Genomic DNA, 13,337 nt, shown 5'->3' with positions numbered 1-13,337 from the left:
GTGAAAATAATCTAATTTACACATTACTGTGAACACTAAATCAAATTTATCAACTTAAAAAAATATATATATTCTCATCCTAAACCTCTTCAATCTGAACTTATTTAGTTTTTTTTCTTAACTAGTCTGGTGCAACAGGTTGTACTTTAACTCTTGCTAAGTAGAGCCACACAGAACCAAAGAACATCAAAATCCAGAGTGAGAATATTCCTCTTTCCAGTTTTCCTTCAACTTGTTTTTTATTTGTGTGTGTGTGTGTGTGTGTGTGTGTGTGTGTGTGTGTGGTACTAGGGGAGGAACTCAGGGGCTTTTCTACCTCCGGGATATACTCCCAGACCTATTTTATATTTTATTTGGAAACAGGGTCTCACTAAGTTGCCAAGAGCCAAGTAGCTGAGGCTGGCTTCGAACCTGTGCAATCCACCTGTCTTAGCCTCCCAAGCACTGGGATTACAAGCATGTGCCACCACACCCACTTTCTTTCAAGTTGTTTTGAGGAAGAAATTAAAAACAATCTGTTTAATATTTTTAGAGCAGTTTTAGGTCTACTTTGAAGTGGGTAGAATTCCCATATACCTGCTCTTTCCTGCTCCGTTTCCTCTATTAACTTCTTGCAATAGTGTGGTATATTTGTTACAACTGATGAGCCAATGCTCGTCAATGCTGATAAATTATTATTAATGTCCACAGTTTACTGGATGGATCACTGTGTGGCACATTCTTGCGTTGACAGACACACAATGCAAAGTACCAGCACCCACCAGTACATAAACATTCAGTATCACTGTGCTAAGGATCCATGCTCCAGATGGTTACCTTTCCCTACCCCTAGTCCCCTAGCAGCTATGGATCTTTTTACTGTCTGCAGTTTTGTATTTTGCAGAATGTCATGTAGTGGAATCATACAGTATATAGTTTTTCATACTGGCTTCTTTCATACAAGCAACATGCACTTAAGGTCTGATGTGTCTTTTCATTTCTAGTCCATTGTAGGGATTACTACAGTTTATCCATTTAACATTTGAAGGTACTCTTTCTTCCTTACTACCAGTTTTTTAAAATTATGAATAAAGCTGATATAAACACGCCATGTACAAAGCTATAGTAATAAAAACAGTATGGAATTAGCACAAAAACAGATACATAGACCAATGTAGCAGAATAGAAGACTCAGGAACAAATCCTCATACTTAAAGCCAATTTATTTTTGACAAAGGAGCCAAAAACATACACTGGAAAACAGCCTGTTCAACAAATGGTGTTGGCAAAACTGGTTAACCATATGCAGAAAAATGGAAATAAATCCTACTTTCTCACCCTGCACAAGAGTCAATTAAAGATGGATCAAAACTTGAAAATTAGAGCAGCGACCTTAAGGCTCCTTTGAAGAGGGCATAAGTCCAACACTGCAACACATAGGCACAGGTAGAAACTTTATCAACAAGACCCCAGAGGCACAAGAAATTAAAAGGCGAATCAATATGTGGGACTGCATGAAACTGAAGAGCTTCAGTAAAGCAAAGGAAACGATCTAGAACCTCAACTAAGAGCTAAGAAATTTATCCCATTATGATGTATGAATACAGTGGAGCAATAAAAAAATAAAAAAAAGAGCTAAGAGAATGGGAGATTTCTGCCACTTACTCTTCTGATAGAGGACTAATACCTAGAAAGGGTTTTGTGTAAACAAAGCTTTCTACACATTTTGGAGATATGCTCAAGAGCACTATTGCTGGACTATAAGGTTTGGCTATATGAGAAATAGCAAAACTAGCTGAACACAGTGGTGCACACCTGTAATCCCAGCACTTAAGCAGCTGAGACAGGAGGATCACAGGTTTGAGACCAGCCTCAGCAACTTAGCCACACTCTCAGCAAACTAGCGTAACTCTATTTTAAGAATTAAAAAAAAAAAAAATAAAAAGGGCTATAGAATCAGAGTTGGGAAGTCCCCAGGTTTAATCCCTAGAACCATGCACACACAAAAGAAACAGCCGAATCATTTACCAGCAATGAGTGGCCATTCCCCTTGGTTCACATCCTCATCAGCATTTGGTATTGTTGGCTGTAAGTTTTTGTTGTTTTTAACAGGTGTCTAGTGGTACCTTTTTGCTTTAATTTGTAATTCCCTACTGACATATGATGCTAAGCATTTCTCATGTTTGTCATCTGTATATCTTTTTTTTTTTTTTTTTGGTGGTACTAGGGGTGGAACCCAGGAGCTTTTCTACCTCCAGGCTATACTCCCAGACCTATTTTATACTTTATTTGAAAACAGGGTCTCACTAAGTTGCTGGAGAGCCTCAATAAGTAGCTGAATCTGGCTTCAAACCTGTGCGATCCTGTCTCAGCCTCCCAAGTACTGAGATTACAAGCGTGCATCACCACGCCTGGCTTTGTATATCTTCTTTGATGAGGTATCTATTTGGATCTTTTGCCCATTGTTAATTGAGTTTGTTTTCTTATTTTAAGTCTTTCAAAGAACAGCAGTTATTAAATTTAATAAAGTGTAATTTATCATTTTTTTCTTTCATTGTGCCTTTTGTTTGGGGCAGGGGGAGTCTGAAGATGGAATCCAGGGGCATTCAACCTCCGAGCTACAGCCCTGGGCCTATTTTTCTCTTCCTTCCCTTCCCTTCCTTTCCCTTCCTTTCCCTTCCCCTCCCTCTCCCCTCCCCTTCCCTCCCTCCCTCCCTCCCTTCCTTCCTTCCTTTCTCTTTCTCTCTTTCTTTCTCTGTCTCTCTGTCTCTTTCTTCTTTCTTTCTGTGGTACTAGGGTTCCTGGAAACCCTTCTACCTCCGGGCTACACTCCCAGACCCATTTTTATACTTTTTTATTTGGAAACAGGGTCTCTTAAGCCAGCGAAGCTGGCTCCGAACCAGCATGATCCTCCTGTCTCTGCCTCCCAAGTGCAGGGATTACAAGTGTGAGCCACCATGCCCAGCTGTTCTTTATGTTTTGAAACAGGGTCTCACTAAGTTAAAGAGGGCCTCACTAAGTAGCTGATGCTGTCTGCAAACCGTGATCATCTGGTTTCAGCCTCCAAAATGTTGGGATTACAAGCGTGCACCACCACACCCAGCTTCTTTCATTGTGTTTTTGATGTTGTATCTAAAGATTGAATCCATTGCCAAATCCAAATCTAGGTCATATAGGGTTTTACTTGTTATCTTTTTTATAGTTTTGTGCTTTAAGTCATACATTTAGATCTATGAGCCATTCTGAGTTAATTTTTATGAAACTGTAAGATCTGTGACTAATAAACTCTTTTGCATATAGATTTTCAGTTGTTCCAGCATTATTTGTTGAAATGACTATCCTTTATCCATTGAATTGCTTTTGCTCCTTTGCAAAAGATCAGCTGTCTATGTGGATATGAAAATATTTCTGGTCTCTATTTTCTTCCACTGATCTACTTATATATTCTTTTGATAATATCACACTATCTTAATTATTGCAGCTTTGTAGTAAGTCTTGAAGCTGAGGAATGTGTCCCCTACCTTCATTCTTCTTTTTTAGTACTGTGTAGACTACTCTGGGTGTGAAGTAGAAATAAATAATCTGTCCCTGGTTCCTAACACAGAGCCCCTAAAATCCTTGGAAATGGAGGTGCTAGGAGAATCTTCTGTTCCAATATTTGGTCTTTGACCTTAATCCTAACAGAGAGCTCCTGTAATTTCCTGAGTTATAGGAAGATTTGACATAGAACTCCTAAATCTCTTGGAATTTTCTGGGTGATAGTAGCATCTTTTGTTCTTAGGCAACTCTTATTGCCAGAATAGGAACTGGGTAGCAGAAAGACCAAGCCAAGATTAGAAGCTTGAAATTTTCAGCACCACCCCCATACTATGGGCAGTGGAGGAACTAGAGATTAAATTCATAACCAATCACACTTCCCTAAAAAGCTCTAAAAGAACTTCCAGGTGAGTGAACTTATCTGTCTACATGTGAGGGTGGATACCCCAACTCCACAGGAACAGAAGCTCCTGTGTTCAGTACCTTCTAGACCTTCCCCTATATACCTCTTCATCTGGATATTCATCTGTATCCTTATAAAATCTTTCATAATAAACCAGTAAGCATGTTTTCCTGAGCTCTGTGAACCATTCTAGCAAATGACTACATCCAAGCAGGGACTTGTGAGGACCTCCAACTTAGAGCTGGTTGGTTATAAGCACAGGTGACAATCTGGACTTGTGTCTGGCATCTGAAGTAGGGAGCAGTCTTGTGGGACTGAGCCTGTGAGATCTGTGCTAATTCTAGGTATAGTGTCAGAACTGAATTAGATTATAAGACATCCAGGTGATGTGGAGAATTAGTTGGTGCGAGAAAATCTGCAGCAATCTGGTGAGAAAAGTGAAGTTTGGAAGTACTGAGTGCTATAAATGAGAACAGAGAAGAAAACAGCTTGTTTTCCCCTATACACTGAGAGTTTTGCATTTTCATATAAAGTCATTTTGGATGGAATTGTATTGAATTTATAGGCCAAGATGGAAAAACTGATACTTCAACAATATTGAATTTTCCTTTCTATGAACATGGAATATATATCTATTTATTTAGATCTTTGATATCTTTTACCAATTTTATAGTTTATACAGATTTATTTAGTACCTCTTTTTCAGTGTCAATACAAATAATATTGTATTTGATTTCAAGTTTCAATTGTTTCTTGCAGGCAAATGTCTTTTGCCTATTTTAACCTCATACCCTATGACATTGCTATAATCACTTATTAGTTCCTGGAGTGGTTGTTGTTGTTGTTGTTGTTGTTGTTGATTCTTGGAATTTCCTACATAGACAGTCATGTCATCTGTGAACAAAGAAAAGTTTTATTTCTTCCTTTCCAAACTGCATACCTTTTATTTATTTCTCTTCTCTTATTGCACTAACTGGGACCTCTAGTATGACGTTGCCTTGTCTCTGTATTAGAGGAAAAGTATCTGGTGTCTCATCAAGGATGATGTTACTCATAGGGTTTTTTTTATAGAGGTTCCCTGTCAAAGTGAGGAAATTCCCTCTATTCCGAGTTTGCTGCGAGTTTTTAACAAGTATGAGAATTGGATTTTGTCAAGTTTTTTTCCTGCATTTATTGATACAATCATATAATTTTTCTCATTTCTTAGCTTGTTGATGCAAAAGATTATATTAACTGACTTCAAAGGGTGAAACAGGGAGCTGGGTGTGGTGATGCATACTTGTAATCCCAGCATTTGGGAGTCTGAGACCAGAGGATCACGGTTCGCTGACAGCCTCAGCTACTTAGTGAGGCCCTTCGCAACTCAGTGAGAACCTGTTTCAAAAAATAAAAAGACTAAAAAATAGGTCTGGGGGTGTAGCTTGGAGGTACAATGCCCCTGGGTTCCATTCCCCATACTGAAAAAAAAAGGTGATACAGATAAATCACACTTGGTTGTTATATATAGTGATTTCTATACACTGCTGGACTTGATTTCTAATACATTGCTAGAGATTTTTACATGTGCACGAGATATTGGTATATAAAATTTTCTTTTTTAAATGTAATTAACTGAGAAATCTCAAAATTTTATTGATCAGTTACATGAAAGTGGCAAAAATATTACTGTTCTTTTGAAACCTAAAATTATAGCAATGGCAATGAGACAAAGATGTTAGTGAAAAAGGAAGAACATTAATCAATTAGGAATCAAAGCAGGTGTTAGCTAGTTGTAGCATTTAAAAAATATGAAGGGCTTTTCTTTAAGTTATGAATCAGAGAAGAAAAAGGAAAGAATTAACCTAAGAAGAGAAGGAATGGGTTGTGAGTGCCTTAAATAAATTGTTCCTTTAACAGGTTTTGTGGTTACAGTACACTTTTCTGCATTTTAACTTAAAGATGATATGGTGTAAGCCCCACATTCCGGTTTATATATTGTCTTAGAAGTCTTAAGTAAGTAAGGCTCTGTGGTATTAAAGTTTTTCTAAACCCAGGCTTGCTCCAAATAAAAACCAACATTTCCCACATTTGTACTACTGTTCTTTCCATTACATTGATAAAATTAAAAAAACAACAAGAATATCTTATTTATTAACTCAGTCAGCAGTTTCTAATTTGCTTGTTTTTTCTTCTTCCTTTCCTATGAGTGGGTGAAGGCACTAGGGATTGAACTCAGGGGAGATCTACCTCTGAATTACATCTCCAGACTTTTTGTTGTTGCTATTATTATAATTATAATAATAATTATTATTATTGATTTTTTTTTTGAAACGGTATCATTAGGTTGCTGAGGCTGGCCTTAACCTGTAATCCTCCTGTCTCAACCTCCCAAGTACTGAAATTACAGACATGGGTTATTATGCCTTGCTAAATGTGCTACACTTTGAAAGAAAATTTCAAATGTTTACAAAAAGACTAAGAGGAAAAAGTCAGTACATTCTGATAGCTAGTCTCCGGCAGCAACACCACTGGAAAATGAAATACTTGGCAATATCTGAAGAAATATATGGCCTCCCTGAAGCTTGGGTTTTTTTCAGGAGGGTACTGGGGGTGGAACCCAGGGGCTTTTCTACCTCCGGGCTGTACTCCCAGACCTATTCTATACTTTATTTGGAAACAGGGTCTCACTAAGTTGCTGAGAGCCTCACTAAGGTAGCTGAGGCTGGCTCTGAACCTGTGCAATCCTCCTGTCTCAGCCTCCCAAGCGTGGGGATTACAAGCATGTGCCAACACACCCGGCGGAAGCTTGGGTTTAAAAAAGCCACAAAAATGTTCAACATCATTAGCAATCAGAGAGATGCAAAACAGAACTGTGTTGAGATTTTACCTAACCCCAAATAGAATGGCAATCATTAAAAACACAAACAACAACAAAGGCTGGCGAGGATGTGGAGAAGTGGGAAATCTAATACATTGTTGGTGGGATTTCAAATTAGTGCAACCACTTTGGAAAACATGGAGGATCCTCAGAAGAAAGGGAACTAACCCACTATATAATCCAACAATACCATTTCTGGGTATCTACCCAAAAGAGTATCTACCCACCAAACTACCAAATTAATGCATGCATATCAATGTTCACAGCTGCACAATTCATAATTGCTGAACTATAGAACCAGCCAAGATGTCTATCAACAGATGAATAGATTACAAAATTATGGGAAATGTACAAAATGGAATTTTACTCAGCCATGAAAAGAAGAAAATTACATCATTTATATGGAAAAGGATGAACTGGAAATATTTAGAATATAAAACAGGGCTGGGGGTATAGCTTGGAGGTAGAATGCCCCTGGGTTCAGTCCTCAGCACTAAATAAATAAATAAATAAATAAATAAATAAATAAATAAATAAAATAAACAAATAAATAGCAACCAACCAAGCCAGGTATGGTGGTGCACACTTGTAATTCCAGTATTTGGGAGACTGAGACAAGAGGATCGCAGTTCATGGCCAGTCTCAGCTACTTAATGAGGCCCTTTGCAACTCATTGAGACCCTGCTTCAAAATAAAGAATAAAAAATAGGGCTGGGGTGTAGCTTGGAGGTAGAATGCCCTTGGATTCCATCCCCAGTACGGCAAGAAAAAAAAAAAGTCACCAACCAAAAATGAAAATGAAAAGGAGAAGGAGCAAGTAAATAAGTCGAACATGCCCACGTGTTCCCTCTTGATGCTCCACTGCTCTCTGCCCACTCAGCTCCTGGTTCCAGGGCTGGCTCACCCTCCCTCATAAAGCCTTCTCCCATGCTGACTCACACTGGCCTCTCCTCTTCCCAACCTTGTACACTCGGCAATTACTCATGGACTCTTTTGCTTCCACAACTCAACTGTGTGTGTGTGTGGGGGGGTGACACTGGGGATTGAACCTAGGAGCATTCTACCTCCCAGCTACATCCCGGCCCTTCCCCCCCCCCCAGTACCAGGGATGGAATCCAGTGGCATTGTACCTCTGAGCTACACCCTCAGCCCTAGTTTCTAGTCTTTTTAATTTTGAAACAGGGTCTCACTTAGTTGTGAAGGGCCTCACTAAGTAGCTGAGGCTGTCTGCGAACTGCAATCCTCTGTTCTCTGCCTCTCGAATGCTGATATGACAAGAGTGCACCACCATGCCTGGCCCCAGCCTTATATTTTAATTTTAATTTTTACTTGGAAAAAGGGTCTTGTTAGGTTGCTGAGAGTCTCACTACTTGCTGAGACTGTCCTTGAAGCTGTGATACTCCTGTCTTAGCCTCCCACGTATTGGGATTACAAACATGTAGCACAACGCCTGCTCACAACTCAACTTTAAACTATGAGACTGCAAGGCCCATGTCACACACATCTTGATGTCCACAACATGCCTATCAGCAGTGCCTCCTATAAAGAGTAGATGCTAAATAAGCATGTGCTAATGAAGACAAGGAAGCCAATTAGAAATAAGTATTTCTGATGGGAGAACAAGGTAGGTATAAAGAATACAGATTTTGAGAATGTACTGTAAGCTGTACTAATACCCAATCCAATTTGCATCAGTTATGTAACAAGTAGGATGAATAGGTATAGTCAAATGAAATTGCAAAAATAGCACAGTACCTGCAGGAGACTTTCTATGGCATGAAAGCCTCGAATTAAATTCAGAGCTCCACATAAAAGACTGAGGATAAATGCCACAATCCCTGACAGAGTTGCTGGTTCCAGTCGCTGGTGAGCTGGAAAATACAAGGAATGCTTAGAAATGAATACCAGTATCTCACATAGCTGAACTTAATATTAAACAGAAATTCATAGCTCAATTTAAATGGGTCAAACACAAGTAATTTTATACATCTTAGTAATTGAATATTCTTTAACATACAATTTGTTTGACAACATAAAAGCTCCATTCCCCTGAACTCAAATCAAATTAACTTCTTTTTCTCTACATTTTTAACAAAGACATCTAACTTGCATTTGGTATATATAGTGCTAATGAGTGCTCATACCTGGCAGTAAATAACTTAGAAAAAAACTTGTACTGCCTAAATGTGTCTACTATTTGCAAGTAGGTGCAAATACTTGCAAAGGTGACTTTGTTTGGAAATTCATCACATAATTCTTTTCTAAAAATGCTTAGAAAATGTTTTTAAGAACATAGTTTGCTTTTAAGCAAAGTTCTCCCTTATTTTGGTCCCAGGGCTATAATACCACTGGATATATGTGAAAATTGATATGTAATCACTAATCTGAACTCCACAATAGAATGTGGTGTTATAGTTATGAAGTCCTTCATCCTCTAAATATCAAAGCAAGGTAAAAAATAATAAAATAAAATAAAGTGGCTGCCATCTTATCTTTATAAATACATTCCCTCACCTTTGAGGGCTTCGACAGCATATGCTATTAAGTTATACAATAGCTTTTCCTCATCATTTTGTGCTTAATAGAATTAATGATAAAATATAAATGAAAACACAAAACTAAATACATAATCATCATTAGACCTCAAAAGGAGACAGAGGCAAAGAGAGGACAACAGAACCACATTTTTATTATTTTATTTAAACCACTGAAGTGTAAAAGCCCAACAATGAAGTTAATGAGGTGGAACATTAATATAAGAATGGACTTAAATTCTGCAAATTATATTCAGCCGTTACAGCAGAAAAGCTTCCTAAGTTTATACAAACATAAAATTCCACATATCACAAAAAGTATTTATTACTCAAATTCAGCAGAAAATATTAGTATGTAATAACATTTTCTTAAATTTCTCTTATGCCCATGCCTGGCCTCTCAATAAACAGCCTTGAAATTTTCATTTGAAAGTAGAAAATCAAATGTCTCTGTTAAGTATTGATACCAAGCCTTTTATCAATAAAGAAGAAAATCTCACAATTTAAAAATCTACCTGATTGAAGCCAGGCACAGTGGCATACACCTGTAATACTAGGTAGGGTGATATAGGAGGTTCACAAGTTTGAGGCCAGCCTGGGCAACTTACTGTGATCTTGTCAAAAAATAAAAGTAAAGCTGAACATGGTAGTGCACAACTATATCCCAATACTTGGAAAGCTAAGACAGGAAGATCACAGGTTCCACACCAGCCTTCAAAATTTAGCAAGGTCCTCAGCAACTTAGTAAGACCCTGTTTCAAAAAGAAAGAAAGAACAGGAAAGAAAATAAAAGAAAGAAATTAAATAGTACTGGGGGTGTAGCTCAGAAGTAGAATGTCCCTGGGCTCAACCCCCAGTACCACAAAAAGGAAGAAAGGAAGGAAAGAAAGAAGGAAAGAAGGGAGAGAGGGAGGGAGGGAGGGAGACTGATGGGGGTGTAGCTGAGTGGTAGAACATCCGTGGGTCAATTCCCAATACCACATGCACGCAACAAAAATCTGTCAAATTGGTCTACCAACTAATTATATTCTACAGCTTCCTTCCCTCCTCTCCACCCCTTCTTGGTAATGAGGGAAAAAAAATTCCTTAATGTGGTGCTCAAGAATAAAACCAAAAGACAACTGAATAAATAACCTAAATTGTACTTCTTTTTTTTTTTTTTTTTTTTTTTTTGGTACTGGGGATAGAACCTAGGGGCTTTCTACCTCTGAGATACACTCCCAGATCTATTTTCATATTTATTTGGAAACAGGGTCTCACTAAGTTGCTGAGAACCTAAGTAGCTGAGTTTGGCTTCGAACCTGTGTGATCCTCCTGTCTCAGACTCCCACATACTGGGATTACAAACGTGCGCCATCACGCCCAGCCTGCACTTACTTCTTAAGTATACAAAATAAGTTTACCTCACAAACACACCCCAAACCTCAAATCATATTCTACACTATAACTAAATATTCTTAGCTTTACTTAAAGGTATGGCCATTCTTCAACAGAAAGATCCCACCATTTTCATATGTTGATGAGTCTCTAGTTAAGAAATGAATAATAATTCTGATGTATATTAAATGTTTATTAAATTTCTAAGATTTGCCCTTTGGCCCTAGAGCACTCTCTTTAAAATAATTCATAAACAGTACATTACTTCAAAATGACCAAAAAATGCTTTGTGGTACTGATGAATGAACCCAGGAATATTCTATGACCAAGTTATATGCCCACCGCTATTCTGTTTTTATTTAAAGAGTCTTACTAAGTTGCTGAGGGTCTCACTAAGTTACTAAGGCTGGCCTTGAACCTGCCATCCTCCTATCTCAGCCTCCCAAGTACTGGGTACAGGCGTGCACCACCATGCTTGGCTCCAAAATCTTTTTAAAATTGTAAAAGGAAATGATAAGACTCTTTTTAACAAAAACAAGGTATGCACTGTGTTCGAGAAGAGTCTAGCACTGTGCCAAATCACTTAGAGAATAAAATTCTAAAGCGTCAATTTTCCTACTTCCACCTGGCTCTTTTTCCCAGGACCTGTGGCTTACATTTTGAAAATAGTTATCAAGAAAATTTCATCTGCATACAACACAAGAGGGTGACACTCCTAAAGCACAATTTTCCCACTTTTTTTTTTCCATTTTAGACTCTAGATTTATTTGGCAGAGGAAAGAATGTGTTTCACAAAGATACTGTTTATTATTAACTTGTAATCACTTTTTCACTCTATATCAGGAAAAATATTAGAAAATAGTGTTCAAAAAGAGTACTACAAAATATTGGCCACGTTTTTCAGAAAAAATTCTATATTGTAATCTTTTGCATTTTTGCTATAATTTCTGTGTCTGACTTGTGCCTACCATTTAGCATAATGTCCTCACATTTCTCCCATATTTCTGCACAAGACAAGATTTTGATCTTTATGGGTGAATAACTTCATGGTTTATGTGTACCATATTTTGTTTATCCATTCATCTATTGATGGGCATTTATGCCAATTCCTTTTCTTGACTATGAATAGTGCTACAATAAACATGAGTATGCAGGTTTTTGTTTTGTATGTTTACTTTATTTCCTTCAGATACATACCTAGGAGTGGGATAGAATGATCAAACGATAACTGGTTTTTAGTTTCTGTTGTTAGTTGTTTTGAGGAACCTCCACATTGTTTTCTGTGGTGGGCATGCTAAGTTATAATTTCATCAGCAATGTATAAGGCTTCTGTTTCCCCACATTTGTGCCAGCTTTTTAAATTGCTAATTAATTGTTAACAGGAATTCTAACTAGGGAGGATGGAATTTCTTTGTAGTGTTGATTCATATTTACATATATATATATTTATTGGTGCACTGTAGTCAAACATCACAATGGAATACAAGACATGTGAGGATATACAAGCACACATCATCCAATTAGCCTTTACCCTATCCCCATCCCATTCCCTTCCCCTCCCTTGATCCTATGCTTGATTGGTGATTAACTTTGATACATTTGTTTACATACATCATGAGTTTTAAAGAGATTCCATCCTCCCCCATCCCATCCCCTCTGATTGGTCACCTTAATTGCTCCTCTATAGGGCCCTTTCTTCAACTAGATCTCCTCCTATTACCTATTTCTTCCTAGTTTGTGAATATTAGGGAAAGCATCTGGTTTTTATTTTCTGTGATATTTCTCTGTGTGTGCCGCATTGCATATTCCAATCCCACTCTTGACGGCCCTGGCACTGGTCTGGCCACCCAGCAGACTTTGATCCCGGCCTTGCTGGCTCCAGCACTGGCCTTGCCTCATGGCAGGCCCCGATCCCGGCCTCGCTGGGCTACTGTTAGAGTGGCTTTAAGGAATGCTGAAGAGGAAAGATAAAAGTAGCAGGAAGGAGGTGGAGAGAACCAGGGATGATCTTTGAAGATGGATAAAATGTAGTTAGGTAGAAAGGACAGAAACTACAATCTGTGCAGAGGAAAGAACATGAGCATGGGAGATGGAAAAGGGAGAAGCAAACAACAGCACCGGCACTACTTTACCCATCTTGCTAACCCTGGCCGCTCTCCATGTGCAAGCAAGTGCTCCTTGCACACCATCTCATATCATCCTTCCAACAACCCATGCAGTGGGCACGATGATTATTGTGTTTCAGAAGAAGAAATAAAGGTTTGGGAAAATTAACTAATTTGCTCATGGACATGAAGTAAATTAGGTGAAATGGTATTTAAATCCAGGAAGCCTAAATTTATTTCTTTTGTGTATGTGGTACTGGGGGCTGAACTCAGGAGCACTCTACCACTGAACTATACTCCTAGCACTTTTTAAATGTTATGTTTTGAGCTGGGCGTGGTGGCACACGCTTGTAATCCCCGCGCTTGGGAGGCTGAGACAGGAGGACCGCACAGGTTCGAAGCCAGCCTCAGCTAATGAGTAAGGCTCTCAGCAACTTAGTGAGACCCTGTTTCCAAATAAAATATAAAATAGGTCTGGGAGTATAGCCTGGAGGTAGAAAGCCTCTGGGTTCCACCCCCAGTACGGAATAAATAAATAAATAAAT

General features: G+C 38.4%; 1 protein-coding gene across 7 annotated transcripts in view; it reads right to left on the bottom strand.

Annotated features, from left to right (window-relative positions):
* SEC22A (SEC22 homolog A, vesicle trafficking protein) overlaps positions 1-13,337 on the bottom strand; it is a gene marked incomplete at both ends in the record, with an annotated part of 70,003 nt that overhangs the window by 16,147 nt on the left and 40,519 nt on the right. For 5 of the 7 annotated variants that reach the window (XM_080695594.1, XM_080695598.1, XM_080695597.1 and 2 more), the window contains one exon: positions 8,532-8,647. The exons of 1 other annotated variant lie outside the window; for it this stretch is intronic. In XM_080695594.1, coding sequence (XP_080551720.1) covers positions 8,532-8,647 — 116 coding nt within the window. Of the gene's footprint in view, positions 1-8,526; positions 8,648-13,337 lie in introns of all 7 variants that reach the window. One more of the 7 variants, XM_080695599.1, reaches the window with a different exon arrangement.

Source organism: Muscardinus avellanarius, assembly GCF_963383645.1.
Source record: "Muscardinus avellanarius genome assembly, chromosome: 5".
NCBI lineage: Eukaryota > Metazoa > Chordata > Mammalia > Rodentia > Gliridae > Muscardinus > Muscardinus avellanarius.
The sequence above is the reverse complement of the archived record's forward strand: the minus strand, read 5'-3'. Positions and strand labels throughout refer to the sequence as shown.